The sequence below is a fragment of the Argiope bruennichi genome, chromosome 9, assembly GCF_947563725.1.
Source record: "Argiope bruennichi chromosome 9, qqArgBrue1.1, whole genome shotgun sequence".
NCBI lineage: Eukaryota > Metazoa > Arthropoda > Arachnida > Araneae > Araneidae > Argiope > Argiope bruennichi.
This window is the reverse complement of record NC_079159.1, coordinates 45,621,451-45,640,132: the sequence shown is the minus strand read 5'-3', so window position 1 is coordinate 45,640,132 and position 18,682 is coordinate 45,621,451. Positions and strand designations below refer to the sequence as shown.

The following is an 18,682-nucleotide window of genomic DNA, read 5'->3' as shown; positions in this document are numbered from 1 at the left end:
AAAATAAATCGGCTATATTTGCAAACTTTTTATGTTTTTATGATTTTTAAATTTTAATCATAAACAAAATTCGTTTAAAAATTTAAAAATGAGAAAATACTTGAAAACCATGTTTAATCCATATTAAGAAATTTTTAAAAAATCAATATTTATTTAAAATACTCCAAATTATATTTTAGAAAGCATATAAGGCATATACTGTGCATGTATTTTATGAATAACATTAGTTTTTGTATTTAAAATTTTATCAATGAATAGAGTTTTAATAATTTATGTGTACAAATTTCATCGAATCAATTGACTAAGATGTCATGGAATTGTACAGTTTTAATAATCATTTAAATTTTTAATAAACAAAAGTGCTTGCATTTTTTTTTTAACTAAAGGGATATTTCGGGCATAAGATAACAGAAACGAGTTTTACGTCACTCTACCTTGGTAATCACAATGATAACTTTGATGTACACCAGAGAAGGGTAGGATTCTTAAAGCCTAACTCGTCCCAATGGCAGGAGCCGCTTCCCGTTATCAAAATAGATATAGCATATTACCAAACCATGACTATATCCCCAAGAGAAACTACATTCAGGGCTTACCTTATGATTTTCACCCAAATTTCACCTTCAGGTAGAGGTTAAATGAATAATAAATAAAACATGTTTTTTTAAAAAAAATAAGTAAGATTATATTTAATTGCTGAATATATAATGATTGCTTTCTTTCATGTAGTTAAACTAGTAAAAATTATTAGGTCATTTCATTCGTAGCTAAATAAGAATACTTTAACATCAAAAACATTGTGAATCTGTTAAAACTAAAATAATAAATGAATAAACTGGGAAAAGAATATTTTTTCTATTCGAATTGCGTACTTTCGTCTATTTGTTAATGAATATTCTTCACTTTCATTAAGAATTCTTATTATTTGACTTTCATAATGTATTTCATTATGTTTCCCGTGTTTACGAATTTTTAAAAATATTTCCCATAATAGTAAAAATCAATTGAAATTTTTCAGTACATACTTTGAATGCATTCTTTATGTCTTCATTGTCCTATTTGTTGATTCACTACTGTTAAAATATTGTCAATTATTTGTTGTTCACTATTTTTTTATCCATTGTCAATTCTCAACTGCGTAAAACTGATTTTAACTAATCATTACTTCAGATCATTTATTGAATTCCCATGCCAAGTTGAAATTTGAAATTATTAAAATTTATTATATTTGGTATTATTTATTATATTTATCAATATTAAAATCAAACATGTGCAATCATTTTTCATCCAATGTATTAAAATACTTAAATGAAGATAAGTTTAATATTACTTTAATGTTTTTTTGCAAAAATAAATTGCGTTTGACTAACTACCTCTCGATTTGTACTCGAATACAATTAAAACATTTGTTTTCTGACAGCATCTTAAGTCTTAAAGTAGCTTAAATTTCTTAGCAGCTTTCGTTTCACTTCAGATAATATTACAGAAAGAAACATTGCTAGATTATAGAAGTATACCTTTAATTTATTTTTATATTGATGGATATACAAAACTGAATATGTTATTCCATGATTCTGAATTATTTCCTTAAGAAAGAAGGCTATAATTTAATATAAGATTATTCAGTAATAAGGATTAGTCAAGAGCTTGTTGCAATTGGCGATAGGCGAGGATCGAACTCGCAACCTTTGGGTTCGTAGCCGAGTAACAAGACCACTAGACAAAAGAAATTTCTCTTGTCTCATAGCTGTTATCTGGCTTATAAAGCGTCACCACATTACTCCCCCTTCAGTTCGTCGGAGGTGAGACGAACGATTTTTTGTCCTGTTTTTGCTGTTATTAGTGGTGATATATTGGCTGTTGCGCCTTATCCATTTTTTTTTATTGGCTGATTATTTATCAGCTTCATTTATTTATTGGCTGATTATTTAGCAGCTGCATTTTTTTTACTTATTTATTTCTGGTAGAGGGCGCTACAACAGTTGTATGAAGGTTTTTTGCGTATCACGTCATCGGGTCACCAATGTTGCTATTGGCGATAGGCGAGGATCGAACTCGCAACCTTTGGGTTCGTAGCCGAGTAACAAGACCACTAGACAAAAGAAATTTCTCTTGTCTCATAGCTGTTATCTGGCTTATAAAGCGTCACCACAAGCTCATATATTATGTAGTGTTCTTTAAAATAATTTCAGATTTTAGTCTCTCTTATATTCGATTCCAAGGTTTAGTTTCATATATTTAATATTATTTTCACATTCATCACATTTAGTATTATTTTCATATAGTTATTTCGCAATTTGGAGTTAACCAAACAGGAAAAATGAACAATACAAATTAATTAAATATTAAAAAAAAGATAACAATATAAATTAGAAATAAAATTAAGATTCATGACTATCACACAATAATTATTTGATCAGATCTTTCGTTATAGTTTTGAATATTAACATATTGATTAACTGGATCAAAATTAGCACACCATAAATTATAACTGAAAAATACCTACTTCCATTATTTTAATGAATTATCGCTTTCGATACTTTGATCTTTTAAATCGGTTTGATTTACAATTATTTCCTTTAATTTGATTTTTTCTTCCTACGAATATATATATCTGCTGAAAACTGAATGACGTTTTTATTATTTTGATTGCAATTTCTTGAATTATTCAAAAAATAAAAACGAGATTTTATCGAAGGAAATAACAGAAATTCTATATGCGTGTACAGTTTCAAAACTTTTTGAAATATTTTCTATTTTAAATGAAAATATTTAAAAATTAGCTCAAATATTCTTAAGGTACAATAAACACTTTCAGTTATTTTTAACATTATCTTCAAAAGGTTAACTCTCTTAAAACTTTAAAAAAAAATCTCTTACAAATTTTAGGGAAATTCGTTAAAATGAGTGGAATTCTAAGCATTTGAAAATCGTGGAATTTAATTTTAATCTTCCTTTAGAAAGAAAAAAATATTATTCTACGTTTCTGAATGCATTTGCAAATTTTAGTTCAGGCATTTAAAAATAAAAGAATGCTATTTTAATTTACCGCGATAATGCATTTTATTATTCGTTCGAAATCAAATGCAAAAACTCGTATTTTCCGGAATACAACCTCTCTTTTGTATTAAAAATGCATCCATAAACAAGAGTCTAAGCAATTGATTTTATCTTGGACAATTAAAATTTCTGCCATTCCAGCATGTCATGGTTGATAAAGTTTCACAGATAAAAAAAATCACACTTTACAATCTACAGAAATTCTGTAATTTTTCAAACGATAGATAAATACAAAGCAAATTTCAAAGGAAAAGCTAAGGTATTTACTGTCTAATAAAATTAATTTACCAGAACTTCCTGATAAATTAATAACATTTCAAAAAGTCCTTGTGATTAAAACTAATTAAGAAAACCAGGAAACAGAATTTACTCAAGAAGGATTAAAACTTTCCTAAAAATGCTTTAAGTCTGAAATGTATACCTTCTATTCTTATTGATTTGGGTATCTTAGTCAGAAGCTTTTTTTTTCATCTTTGATTAGGAATGCAGGAAGGTCTGGTCTTCGAAAGAGTTTCATCCATGTTTACAAAGCTCTTTAATTATACCCAAAATAGTAAAATCGATTAAATATCCACCTTTTCATGCATTCGCTAATTATTCATTCACTTAATGGGAATCGGTTGTCTTTATTTATTCGGTGCAGATAAAACGACGGAGTTTAATTCCTACTCTGTTTGGACACGTTCATCTGTGAAATTCAAAAGGCGTAAAGGATTTTTAAGACAATCAAAAGGTCTCTCATACGTTAAATTCCTCTGCTACACTAAGGCTTAAGAAAGATTAGAATCAAGCATGAACATGCTTTGTTTCGCAGAAGGGGGAAACTGAAAGTAGTTGAAACACTTAAACAAAAGTAAGTTTAGTAAGTCTTCAATCATTTTTAGAAAAATAAAACGTGCTCAAGTGAATGTGAAGTCAGTTTGTATAATGACGGTTTATTGAAACTACTTTATCGCTTCATCTTTATCTATAAACCACTTTCATTTATTTGAAGTTAAAAGGAAATGGATATTAACCAATTTAAATTCTTCACCATTTATGTTAATCTGATTTTCTGGGAAACAAAATGAATGCAGCGTTACAGATTTTTTTTAAAAAATAATAATAAAGCATAATATATTTTGCAATAAAAATTGTCTCTTCACATAAAAAAATTATATTTTTTGTGAATGGGTCAAATTTGATATATTCATACTTGAATATGTCAAGATTGAATGCCTGAACGTAGATTGTTCATGAATTTTTCTTTACAGAATTTGTATATTTTTAGCTCTTACCACTCATTGTCTTCTCTAAGCAGATAATTTGGAGGAGATTTAACTTTTTTTATGGTAAATAAAAATTCAGTGGAATAAGTGGAGTCATAATTTAATATACTATAATATAAAATTTATTATTTAATATGCCCGTTTTTTCGACATCTATTATAGATTGAAAATTGATTTTTTAAATAAACAATGCACTCTTCTCTTACTATCCCAAAATGCCCATTTTTAAAATTTCGCTTTTTAATTTCTAGAAAATATTTTATTTCTCATTGCGAGTGTTTACCTATTCCGACAGAAAAATTTCTTAAAATGTATATTTATTAGTCCAGGAGAGTACATTTCAATATATATTTGAAATATAATAAATATGCCACAAAAATTTGTTCACATATAAAAAGTAATTTCATAGAAAAGATATATCGCAGATAAAAATGCGCATTTTAACAAAAACTCATTTTGATATAAAAATATGCACTCACCAAATTATTTCGACCCCATATTCTAAATTATCAATATTATTTTAGTACAATAATCTGTTCTTTTTCTTTTAAAACCATTTTGTTTCCTTAGTTGCTTGTAAGTTATAAGAATCATTAAATTTCACAGTGCTTTTGTATCAAGGCGTTTCATCGAATTTTTCTTACAATTTTAAGTTCTTATAAATACTTTTTCACAGAATTTCCATCTTTTAAATGGTTTTAGTAAATACCAGCATGGAAACAGAGGTTCTATTTGAACTAATGCGTTTTGTGAAACATAATTTCTTATCATATAATTTGCGATTCCGGATGGAATTTTCAGGAATATCATACAAGTTTTTTTTAGTAAACCTGAAGAGGACTAAAAATGAAATCCGGTTCCGATTCCACTTCTTTAAAAATGCAAAAAAGGACGTGATGACTGTCGCATTTATTTTTCTTGAATAATTTTAATAATTTTATACTACGTTTTTGATACTTTCATTTATATTAGGAATTAAATTGTGGTGTTTTCAGAAAAGTAAAAATAACGAAAAATCTAAAAATGTAAAAATATTTCATGTTTAAATTACATTTCCTCAAAAGCAGTTTTCGAATCAAAAGCATTTGAAATTACAAAAATTCCATTAGCAGTTATGCTTTGTTTTAATTTTATATTCCTGATCCTTTTTCTGCACAAATCATAATTATGAGTACCACCACTAAGGAGTTTTAATATACAGAAATCCGAAAAGTTTATTCTCGAAATCAATTTTAAATACTCTATTTTTCATAGGAAAAAAATTCTATGAGTAGTTATTTCAATTTTTCACATGCTTCATGGCAAGAATACTGTGCTAAATGATATAGTTGTTACATTTGAGTGTAATATCTTAGGATAGTAAATTTTTAAAACATTTAGTCTAAATTTAGGGTTGTGAATTGTCTTTATGAATTAATTATAATTATATTTCGTACATTAATTTTATATAAGTTACTTTGGCAAAGTATTAAGGGACATATTTTCCTATTATACAATTTTAATTGATGAAATCTCAGACATCGAAAATGTGTGATATTTTCTCCTTAAACTGATCAATTTTAATCCGTCTGCCTAAAATTGTATCCTTATTTTTATAAAAAAATGAAAATTTGCACTCTGAACAAAATGCATTTCATTAAGAAAATGATTAAATAGGATAAACCTTATATGCATAATTAATGACACATATATATAATATGTTCTTTATATTTTAGATGAAAAGTAAAAACAAAATTTTGGTTCTTATTTAATTGTTTGTTCCGAATTAAACTAATGTAACTGTATTTTCCGATTCATATTCCAAATTACGAATCAATATTGATTCACTATCAAATAATGAGAATATTATTTAAAAATTATAATTATTTCTTAAATTGTTGCAATTAAATTCTTTTGATAATATAAAGGTGATAAACGAAATATATAATAATGAATCAAATCAATGACGATAAGAATAAATAATGAAGTTGTTTAACTAAACATACAAGGCATAGAAATATATGAAAAGATAGTTTAATTCTTTTATATTACATTTTCTGGCCTAAGACAATGTTTGTTTTTTACTCGTGTAAGCATGAAATAGCTTCAACAAAATCAGATTGACACGCGTCAGTAATTAAGTTTACATTTAGAAATACTCTTAATGAAAAGAATTTTCGGAATTTCTTCAATGATTGCATAATTGAAAATGCTTCATTCCTTGAAGAATGCTTTCAGTCCTGGCCATGCAGTCTGAAAAATTCAGTCCAGTCAGAAATGCGTTTCAGCATTCCAAGCTTTGACAGGATACATTCTGTACTTGTTTGAAAAGGAATTTTCCAACATCTTTTGTACTTTCTTAACAGCAAGGAAGACGTATTCCATTAATTTTACTTGCATTCAGACTGTTTTGGAAAAGACTGAAACTTTTAAAAGCGTTGTTTGAAAGATTGGTAAACTCTATGCGTCTTGCTGCTGCATCTTATATGCATCATGTCTCATTTAACTGTTTCATTTTTATATTGCCAAAACTATTTAACAATTTTAATTAGTATCATGAAAGGAATTTATAATTTTTGCAATATTAAGAAAATAATTATAAAAAAAATCAATTTTTGTTTATCATATGCAGGCAGTTTCGGATGTATTTCATCGAACTTGAAAGATAAGTAACAAAACTTTCATATATTAGATATAATAAATTAGTCTTTTTTTTTTAATTTATCGCAATAACAATTTAGATGAAAATGAATTGCAAGTTTATTTTCCAGAAATTCATTATAAAGTCATTTCTTTCATTTTTCTGAGTATTAAAAGTTTGATAAGATATTGCACATGAATAAAATAACATTAAATTAATGGAATCTTTCTTGTTTATGATTAAATTGATAATAATAAATATGTAAACTAAACTGAATATTCTCAACAAATTTAAATGCGATAAAACTTTTATTTTCACTTGCTAGTGCAAATTATTACTTTGCTGGATATTTATTCTTTAAGCAACTACTTTCATCAATGAATGTTTAATCAATTTTGATACTGAGATAATATGAGAAAATAATTGTTTTGAAAAGTACTTAATTTTTTCTTCACAGATTTTAAAATTTAAATATAAACGTCAGTTTTTAAAAATAAAATCGAATACTTTAACTATCAAAATTATGCTTAGCTATGAAAAGACAAAATTTCTAGAGATATGTATTATATTATCTATGAAAAGAACAAAATTCTTTATAGTGATTTATCCATAAAATCCCCTTAATTAATTCATCTACAATGTTTTATTTCTGAAGGTTTGTAGAAATCTTATCGTATTAGCTAGTTTGAAATCTAGATAAAGATTTATGAAATTCCATACATTTTTATCAGGAACTTGACTTAATTATGAAACTGAAATGAGGAATTTTTAACGCACAAATTTATTACTACAAAATATTAATAAAGAAAAATTTGTAACTTCTACTATTCTTTGTTTCTGTAATGTCTTTATTGTTCTATCAATTTAATAAAAAGTTAAATCAATTATTAATATCTTTTCTCTAGAGCTGAGTAATAACTAAATAGATGCTTTAATTATATTTATGCTTTATTTACAAAAAATTGTTTCAAAATATCATCGTACAAAATATGAAATGTCTTTTCGTGAAGATTCAAAATACGGTTGTAAACTTGTGCAAGTTTGTCTAAGAATTTCCTTATGAAATGCAATTATTTGTTTAGAGGATCTAGCATATTTTATTAGATCTTGTTACATCTCTCTGTAAGAAAGAAATTGTATTTGGAGAAAGGTACGCGTTTGTGTTTCAATTTGCACAATACACGTTCATTCTACATTTTGAGATGGATAGAAATGAAACTATTTTTCAAATTAATAAAAATATAAAAAAAATACTAAAAGCGAAAATTAGCATTTAGCAAATCTAGAAAATTTGAATTTTGGTGTAGAATTACTGAAGATAATTGAATTTCGAATGAAAAAAAAAATACATGTTGTTGATGAAATGGTGATTATGTATGAATTCAGTATATATCAAAAGTAGAATCACAACTAATTCCAATATATTCAAACTGATATATTAAACTGATTTGGAATATATTAAAAAATGATGAAGAATGGATTCGAAATAGTCGAAATAAGACTAACATTACACTTTTACTTGCATAATTCTCCATAGTGATTAAAAAATCGCACATTGAAAAAGAAAATCAATACTTTTTAGAAACTATTAGGTAAATGAATAAGATTCCTTCTAGAAAATGAGTGTACATCAGTGAATGGAAAAATAATGAATTATCTGCTGCTGGAAAAGTAGCTGGATGTCGTCATCTTCTTCAATAAGTGAGTGCTATATTAGTATTCTAGAAATTGTTCTTAGAAATTATTTACAAAGATCTACCTTCAAAAGTTTTAATAATAAATCATGTTAGGATCAACACGAAAATACTAATTTTCTTATACGAAGAAAAAAAGATCTGTTCCAAAACTTCTGTAATGGTTTTAGTGAGAAAATGAAAGTAATTAGTTCATGGATTTTAAAAGCTTTAAAACTTACCTTTAAAAGAGATATTTAAAATATTCTCTGACGTTTGCTATAACCGAGTATCGGTAGTCCTTTGGCACAGCTCCGTTGGAGATCCTGCGAGCTTATGTATTGAGCGAATCTGTCTCATTTGTTCACTAGCACTACCAGTAAAATAAACTGCAACAAAAAGAAAAGTTTCCAGAAAAATTATCAAATTATGATATATGTCAACTGATCATCACTTTATTATGATATAAAGTATACTTCAATGTCATTAAATTAGAAAATGATATTTTGCAAATGAAACTAAAATATATTTTTCATAGTATATAATGCGCAAAAAAAAAAAAAAAAGTCTTTCTGAAAGATAATTTATTTCTTTTTCAAAAACGATCAATTGTAAAAAATGTTCCTTTAGCACTCTTTTAGAATATATTAAATTAAATTTGCATTCTAATCAAAGAAATTTATCATTTTGCTATGAAAATTTGTAAATTAAGCAACAGAATTTTTTACTTTGATGTCACAAGAATTAAATAATATATATTTTTCGTTGTTGTACTATTTTCTTACTATTTAAAAATATTATTTTTTCAAACATGAATTCTAATTAATACTTATAAACTTTGTATATTTTTGAAATGTATAATTAATACTGACCTTCCGTTTCATTGGCAAATGGAATAATGTCAGGGCCCTTTCTGTCTTCTTGGCTATCTTCTAATTCTTTCTTCAAGGGAGTTTCACACCTGAATTGAATTGATAGAATAAAATTTAAAAAATACATTTAATGAAATATTATTATATATTGATGAGAATACAAGAAAACAAATATGCTAAGTACAGTAGCATAATTTATTATACCATACAGTTCATAATTTAACAGGATCATTTAGAGAAATACAATATTTTTTTAAAAAATGACACACAAAAAACTTTATATCCACTGTAAAATTATTTTTAATATCTAAATTTAAAATCTAAATATTTTCAAATAAATAAAATTTGAGATAATTGATGAGTTTTAACATTCCGCTCACGGCACTCCTTTATATAAACATTGAAAATCACCTTCATTATATAATTTATCGCCTTTATTTATTACATATGAAAAAGTATTTATTATTTTAAAATTGCATATGGAAATTAATAGTATTTTTGGAATGTCAATTATATGATAAATAAATGCTTAGATTATCTTTCTCCAATTTTATAGTGTAATTTTTTTTTATTTCATACAATGGGTTTTACTTTATCAGGCTCGCATTGCTTTTAATTATCACGCTCGCATCCTTTCCAATAAAAGTTTTTGCTTCTTTTAAATATTTCTTTATTATAAAACTTGGGATTAAAATATAATTTCAAAATTTTAAATCAGTTTAATCAGAAAAATCTACCTACTACGATTAAACTAAAGATACGAAATAAAAATGTAGCATATTTTCTAATTTATATGAGCTCGTTTAAATTAATTTTTCTTTGAACTAATGAAAGATGTTTCATATAATTTCTGATTTCTTACTCCTCCGAAGTTGTAATCGATTTGAAAATGCCAAGAAAAGGGAAGTTAAAAGTGTGTATGGGGCGTGGAGTGTGTACATGCGCGTTTGTGGATGGGTATCGGTTAATGTGTATTCAGTTTTCACAAACTAGTAGAATTGAATAAAATTACCACTGAATTAGTAACAAGAAATTAGTACGCGAGCATGAGAAATAATTTTAGTTAGTATATTTGGAAGATTGTTATTACACTCAGAAAGATTTCCAGCAATAATTCTCGGCATATCAGAGAAAATATGAAAATGTATCGTGATAATATAAGTAGATAAGAAACATTCGATCAATTACTTTTTATCACCTACTGCATAAGGATGCAGTTGTTGATTTCCACATGCTGCATGATAATTTGACAAAATTTATCATGGGTAAAATTCACTTTAAATTATAAACAGAAGGAAGGACATAGAATCCGTTGAATGCTTGTCAGTATCAGGATTAAGATGAAAAGTCTCACTAGGCAAGAAAAATAAAGGCTTGCCAAGAAATGATTGTCAATGACATAGTACTTGTTCTTTGTACAACATCCAACGATATTGCATTGAGAGAGAAATGAAGTATACGCAGGGTATAGTTCTAGGTAAACTTCATAAAAATACATTGCAAAAAGTGAATATTTTTTATAGAAAATACTGCATAAGCCAGAAATTTTTTCTATCCAAAATTATTTCTCAAGAAAAGTTTTTGTTTTATCTCCTATGCCGAGACTGAATACGGCTTGACTTCTGCAGCATTGATAAGAAATCAATTGTTTCACATATCAATGATATTGAAGGAATTGCATGAATACTTGTATTAATCGAAAATGAATGGTCTTTTTATAATGCAAAAATAATTATTGGGTTATCACTCAATTTTTAAAATTTTGACAAACATATTATGATGACATATTGATTAAAACAAATTTTGCGCCAGAGTATTTTTTTCATTCAATGACACCGCTTTATAAACACTGCAAGTTTACTGTTAAAATATGTGCCTAGAAATATCTAATGTATTTCATTATTTTCATTTAGTAAAAATATTTAATATTCTTACCCAAATAAAATTTATTTATTCTTTGTGTGTTGTTTCGTTTCAAAATAGTTATACACTTTTTTTTTTCTAATTTAACAGTATATCTCACATTTTCTGACATTTTCAAAACGAAAATAAATCTGAATGCGTTTATTAGAAAGAAAGTATTTTAAGCAAAGAATTTTACATATTAATTTATTAATGGGATGCCTCAATGGCATGCATGTTCTGACAAAATTCTTGCTTTATATGTATGAGGTACGCATTTCATACAGCCAAATTGAAATAGGCAACTTTCTTGCAAAATATTGATTAAAATGTTGACAAAACACATGATCATACAAAATACTAATAAATACCAAAACGTACAAAAATATTAAATATTTATTGTAAAAAAATCATTTTTTATTTTTATTTAATACAAAACCATTATACAGTTTTCAGCTTAATTTTTTAAATGGTACTAAAGAGCTAACAAAAGCTTTTACTAAAGAGCTTTGTTTTTCAAGCCCACATTACTTGTAGTAATGGAAATTTAAACGAAAGTTTGACTTACCTAATCGATTCATCTTGGACTGCTGAGTCTGAAAGAATGAAAAAAAAAATATTTATTTTTTTTTCCTGAATAGTTTTATTTAAAAGTTTAAAGCTTTTTTTTTTCTAAATCAAACTTTAACAAAAGTTGAAATAAGTAGCTATGCTAATTATTTTAAGCCTTTATTTTACTAAAAATTATGTATATACACTTAAGTTCGATTAATTACCTATATTTTTTTTTTCTTTTCGTTCATTGACTTTTTTTTATCACGTATACTTCCGATTCGACATTAATTATTTCATTTCCTTTTCTTAATTTTCGGAGCCTAACTTCACGTTAGAGCTTAGTAAAATTAATGAAAAGGGTTTTTTCCCTTCAAATATAAATAAAAGACACGGATTACTCAAACACTGATTTCTTTGAAAAGATTTATTAATCTGATAATTACTCTTTCATTATTTCTTTTGACAGAAATACAAAAAGTTGAAAGGATTACATTTAGTTATTTCTTAAGTATTGTTAGAGTGACATCAGAAATTATTTGCATTATGGAGGATTAACAAAGTTTGCCATAAAATAGCATCATTTGCAATTAGCATCTTTTAACAATATATAATTAAAAAAAGATTTGTATCATAATAAATTATAAGAGATGATGAAGCTAAATTATAAAAGGCATTCCCAGCAGGAATTAATGGAAAGGCAAAGAATTAACTTCAAATAACTTATAGCATTATTGAAAATATAACATTTGCATTGTAGCAAATTTTCTCCATAATTATTTAATCTGGGTTATTTAAAATCTTATTTGTTGTATAAAAATCCAACAAAGTATACGGAATCGATTTCTTTTCATTATAACATGCAACTTTTTTTCGTTTATTGAGATAAATTATATATGATTTTTCATGGCATTATTACTTTAAGAATGATAAATTTCGAAAATATGGTATTTTTATTGAAATAATTTGAATCTAATTAATACTAATTTGATCTTAATTATATGAAAATGTAAGAATTAAGCTTCATTATTTAAGATTTAAGTCGATAATTTTAAGTTTTAAAAAATTAGAAAAATAGAAGACCTTATTTGAAAAGATTTCATAACATCAGTAATAGTTATTACTTTGTTGTTTCGCATTGACAATTTTATTTTTATTGTATCTAGATAATTTCAAAGAATATATCTTAAAACTTCATTGTTTCTTCTATGCCGAATTTTTTTAGAAATATGTTATGGTATATGTTTCAAAAAATTGGAAATATACAATTTATAAATAATAAAATTTACTTTTTTGCCAAAATATTTATGCATTGGTAAAGATGCAATGATGCGCGTAATAAAGAGTTGAACTATCATTAAATATTTTATCTGAAAATACCAAGAAGAACATTTAATATAAATATTCGTTACTTGTCCAATGCTTGTGTTAATGCAAATGCTTAATTTGTGTCCAAATGCGGAACCGATTATTTGAAATAAGAGCATCTAGTATAGAATTCATGCAATTTTTGATTGCTATTATTACTTCGGAATACTTCCTAATATTCAATAGAAAGATTATCAGGTACTCAAGAGAATTTCTTTCCAAATTACTTTCAAATCTCAGAGACCAGTTAAAAGACTTCTAAACGTATCTCCTATTCCGAGGAGGATATGAAAACTCGCAGACTGATGCTGGAGTTTCAGATACAGAATTTTAAAATATCAATGAAAAGACCCAGTTTATTTGATGACATCTGTACTGTATGAATGAATAGCACATTTAATTTGCTGTAGCGGCAGATTCATTATTGTTTTGATTAATTATAAATATTTGTGAAGAATAATATTTGTCCGAGTGTCATTTTTGACATTTGATTAGTTTCCGAATCAGTCTCTAAACAACATTTTCACAGCTTCAAAATGGTATGTAAATTTAAAAACCATAATTTCATTAATTTGGGTCTTTTAAGAATATTTGATCTTGTACCATTTTGATATTTTAAAGCACATATTAATTCTTTAACAGCAAAATTAATTATAAATTATTAAAATAGATAACAAATGACTATAAATGTTTAAAAATTCGGCATCCACTCAAATAAAAATCGATGTCAAATAGTTGAAATTGACCAAATATCAAAACCGTAATATTTCAGGCTGTGGATAACTTAAAATCATTTTCAGATTCCGCAAATAATTTTCTGGTTCTCAAGATATTTTACTGTCTTGAAAATCAAGCATATTTATCCTGATTAAATCATGAATAAGAAAAGAATCAAGTATTAAAAGCATATCTCCTTGTTGAATCACATTTTCATTCGGAATATAAAATGAGAGGCAAAAGAATGTTAGGTTTATCAAATAGCAAGATTCCTAAGATGCTTTCAGAACGAACTTATAATGTCGAAGCGCAACCTATTAAACCATAAAATTCTGGGCATAAATAGGCATACATTTCAGCAGATAGCTTTAAAATTGAATTTTGTCCTATCGCTCCAGGCACTTAGGATAAATTTACTCCTGTTCAAAACCCTTGTCTCCAAAACTTAGGTTTTAAAATACATCAGGTCGGGCTTTCACTATGTATTAGTGAAATATTTAATTTCGTTGTTCGTCATAGGGTACAAAAGCCGAAAGGCCGTTAGATTTTCACTTTCACTTAAAAAACAAAAAGCAGCCGAAAGCATTTACGAGAAAGGAGTCCCATCAAAATCAATCTTCCACTTTTCCAGCCTAAGTACTATTCGTCTTGAGAGAGTAAAATTAACCCTTTAGTGAAGTATCTCCCGTTTCTTTCGTCTGCGGAAAAAGACAAAATAAAAGCCATTACTCTGATGGTTCAAATAATTCGGAGTGTGTTTTTGTTTGTGTTTTGCTATTGTTTTATTTTGTTGTTGTTGTTGTTTGTTGCTTGCTTTTGTCGTTAGATTCTCATTCGCACTGTCATTCAAGCTACGTTCGTGAACGTTTTATATCAATGATATATAGTGAAGACTTATTAGTGAAGTGTTCTATTTCAAGTTGAGCAAAAATGATTTTGTCTTTGGTCTGTAAATAAAAGTCGCAAAGAAATCTAGAAGCGACTCGTTTATTGGAACTAATTGCATTACTCAATATTTCTAAAACTTTTATAAAATATTAAATTTTAATGACCAATTTTCCTTAAAATATGATGTAGAGTAGTAAGGAATCAGCTTTAGATTTTACCATATTTTACACACAAGCATGATTCGATTGCTTAAATGATGATGCAAAAACAAAGATGATGATACACTGATGCCTTCCTATTACAAGTCAATCAAAGTTACTTTTTTTCCCTATTTTAATTCGCAATGTCATCCATATTCTTTAGAAAAATGTAAATAGTGTGCTTTCATTGGCAGAATCACATAAAAGATATGAAATTAAGTCTAAGTAGAAATCTGTAATGTATTTTGAAAAAATATCATTTTTTCTGTGTAAAAGCATATCAACGTTATACATTTTTTTATAAAATGAATATCTGTCCTAAAGTATTTATTACATAAAGAAAAAATGCTAAAATTTTAATGCATTTTAAATTCTGAGTACTTTTCCAAAACCAGTATTGTACACCGATAAATGAATAGAGCTTCTTTGTAATTATTTGCTTTATTTATCTGCGTCTCCTTTCACTCATATATAAGTATTTGTAAACGTAATGGATAAAGTTGTTCGAGAATTAAAGTTAATCATCAAATTATTTAATATTCTGAGCTATAATATATTAATTAAATTTCCAACTCAACTGCTTTTTCAGCTCTTTATAATCTCAGAGGACTTTTTAATTAAGTTTAGGGTAAACGGTATATTATATTTTTAAAATAATCTTGGAGTTATATTTTCAATCGATTCCGATTTATTTTTACAGCTCAAGTGTAATTAAGAAAACAAAATTATTGTTTTCATATGTTTAGGAAAAAATGAACTGTCTGAAAGATTACTTCTAGAAATAATAAAAACAAAATGTTAATGTTTTTGCAATACGAAAAATTTTTTACGCGACTTTCAAATACGGAAAACAAATGCTTATTTATTTAAAAAAATCAAATTTTAAAATTGTTCATAAAATTGTGTCAATAATATGAATAAAAATAATTTCTAAGTTATTTTATTTAAATGAAATAAACGCTTCTTTTTTTTTATTCTCCAGTCAAAGTTCAACGAATATTTTTAAATGACAGTAAATGATGTCTGAAAAATAATCAAAAAACATTTACTATGAAATTAAATTTGAATTAACTCTTATTAATAATTATTCATTGCGATATCACAAATTATAAGTCCTATTTTTAAATACAGCAGAGTCATCTAATTACGTTTTAAATTAGAGGTATGCCCCAAATTGCTATTATATAGTATATTATACTATTAAAACAATAGTATACAATTGTTTCAAAATGAGACTAATAAAACTTAGCTAAGCTGAATTAAAGAATGCGCATGTATTTTTTGCTCGTTATTCGTCCTTCGGTGTCAGTTCAATCACTTTTTAAATTTTTAACATCATTTTATCCTTCATTATGACAAAAAAAATTAAAAAGGACGAATTTCGAATTATGTTACTTAATATGCAATATCATTTATTTTAACGAGATTTTCACAACATCAATCTACTCTAATGGGGCAAACATTTTACTCTTACAAAATAGTTGATTATAACAATGATGCAATAAACAAAAACGGTTGGAATCAAATGCATTTTAACAAGTAATGAACGGTGATAATCGCAATAAATTTCGCTGCAGTAAAAAAGTGAAATGTCCTATATGTTATCGCACGACATTTGGTTTTAAAATTTTATCGATTCAGAAATTCATAATATGAATACAATCTCTGATCTATGAATAAACTGCTTATTAAAATTCATCTACCAAGTAAGTAATATAATTAGAAGATATTTTGAATACTATTATGGCATTCAAGAGACACGAAAGCATTAAATAATAATTTTTGTGTGTACATAAATTATAATCTTCTAGATAGGCTGAGAAATCTTGACTTTTAATGCATGAATTACAAATTCATACATTTTTCATCAGTATATTCATTTATATAATTCCAGTTTTAAAACTCAAAACAATTATGAAAAATTATTCATAGATATTTTTTAAAAGCTTTAATAGGAAACACTTCATGAATATTTAATTATTCGAAGCTTAAATATGATTTTCATTCAATATCTTGCTTGATATGAGATTAATTAAAATCAGCAATTATTATTTTGAATAATAAAATATTATAAATATCTGAGCTCTGCATTCAACATTCTTTTCAAACAATTTATTTATGTATTTAAATTTGTATTTATAATAGGAAAAGAATATAAAAGTTAATATTGAAAATTAACTTTATACTTGAAAAATGTTAATAAAAAGTAATTGAAATTTTACAAGTCGAAAACATAATTTAAAAAACAGAATAAATAAAGAAATTATTAGATAAACGAAAATTAATTTTTTAAAAAAACAGCATATGCAACGCTTTTTTTGTTGTTCAAAATCAAAATTCCTCAAAAAAAATTATTTTCCGGAAAAATGAGGAATTAAAATCCAAATAGTTTCTATCCTTTTTATTCTGTTATTGAAAAACTTATTGGTCTATCACCTGCGTTCGAGTGAATGGGTAGCATCAGAAAGAATACCAGAAAGAACAGCCACGCCCATAAATGCATTGCCAAATGAAGGAACATTTCTTACATTTCCCGCAGTTTAAGGGAATTCACAATTAATATCCAAAGGCGTGCTAAGGGTGAATTTAAAATATTTCATCTCGCATTTTAATGTACAATGCTGAATATTCTATAATATTTTAGGATAAAACTTATTTGAAAAAAATATATATATGATATTTTTAATAAGTATCGAAGAATTGCGATTAGAGACAGAATATATTTTTATTTATCTAAAAATGTTAACACTCAATTCAAATAAAGTAAAGTGATTCCAAATTTAAGAATTACATTTAAACTCTTCATGTGTTGACTTAAAATAAGTATAAGTTTTTCTAGTGAATAAATATAAAACGAATTCATTTGTAACCATAAATTTTTAACGGAACACAAAATAAGAAATAAATATTAGTTTAAACATTTTGATCCAGCACATATGTATACATTTTTTATGCTTATTTCGATAATAAATTCAATAAAGTTTTGGAAGTTTATTTAAAAACGATTTAAAATAAAAAAGATTTGAAACAATGAAGGATTATAGAGTAGCCATAATAACTTTAATGTCATAAATTGAAACCATGCTAATAAAATACAGAAATTGTAAGTTCGATACATTCTATTCAGAAATTTAATTTTTTTTTCATAATTTAAATAGTGTATTTATTTATTTTTGCACAATTCTAGAGAATAATAATAAGAAGAAGAGTCTAGTAAATAACAGAAAAATACAAGGTAATCAAATTCATCAAATATTTTCGAAACTCTTTCAAATACATGGTTTACATTAGCGAACAACCCTATTTATGTTAATGATTTGGTTCATTGATAAGTTATTCTGATTTAACGTTTGCTAGCAATGCCATAGAAGCAAGAAAGAATGAAAATTCAAATGCATTCATTAATAAATTATCCCTTACTGAGAAAATCCAATTTGCTTTAATTATATTTATTTCATCAAACTTATTCACTTAATTTTCAATATGTTTTTTTTATTGGCAAAGAAAAAAACTATTTAAACATTTGTTGTTATTGAAGGTTTAAAACTTTTTGATGGAAATG

At 25.9% G+C, this 18,682-nt stretch overlaps 1 protein-coding gene across 3 annotated transcripts in view; it reads right to left on the bottom strand.

Annotated features, from left to right (window-relative positions):
• LOC129984169 (nephrin-like) overlaps window positions 1–18,682 on the bottom strand; it is a 335,663-nt gene that overhangs the window by 10,667 nt on the left and 306,314 nt on the right. For all 3 annotated transcript variants that reach the window (XR_008785472.1, XR_008785473.1, XM_056093973.1), the window contains exons 10-12: window positions 11,964–11,991; window positions 9,494–9,582; window positions 8,864–9,010 (exon numbers count right to left, since the gene is read on the bottom strand). Coding sequence is in view for 1 of the 3 variants with exons in the window: in XM_056093973.1 (XP_055949948.1) it covers window positions 8,901–9,010; window positions 9,494–9,582; window positions 11,964–11,991 (227 nt within the window). In the remaining 2 variants the exon portion in view is untranslated. The remainder of the gene's footprint in view (window positions 1–8,863; window positions 9,011–9,493; window positions 9,583–11,963; window positions 11,992–18,682) is intronic.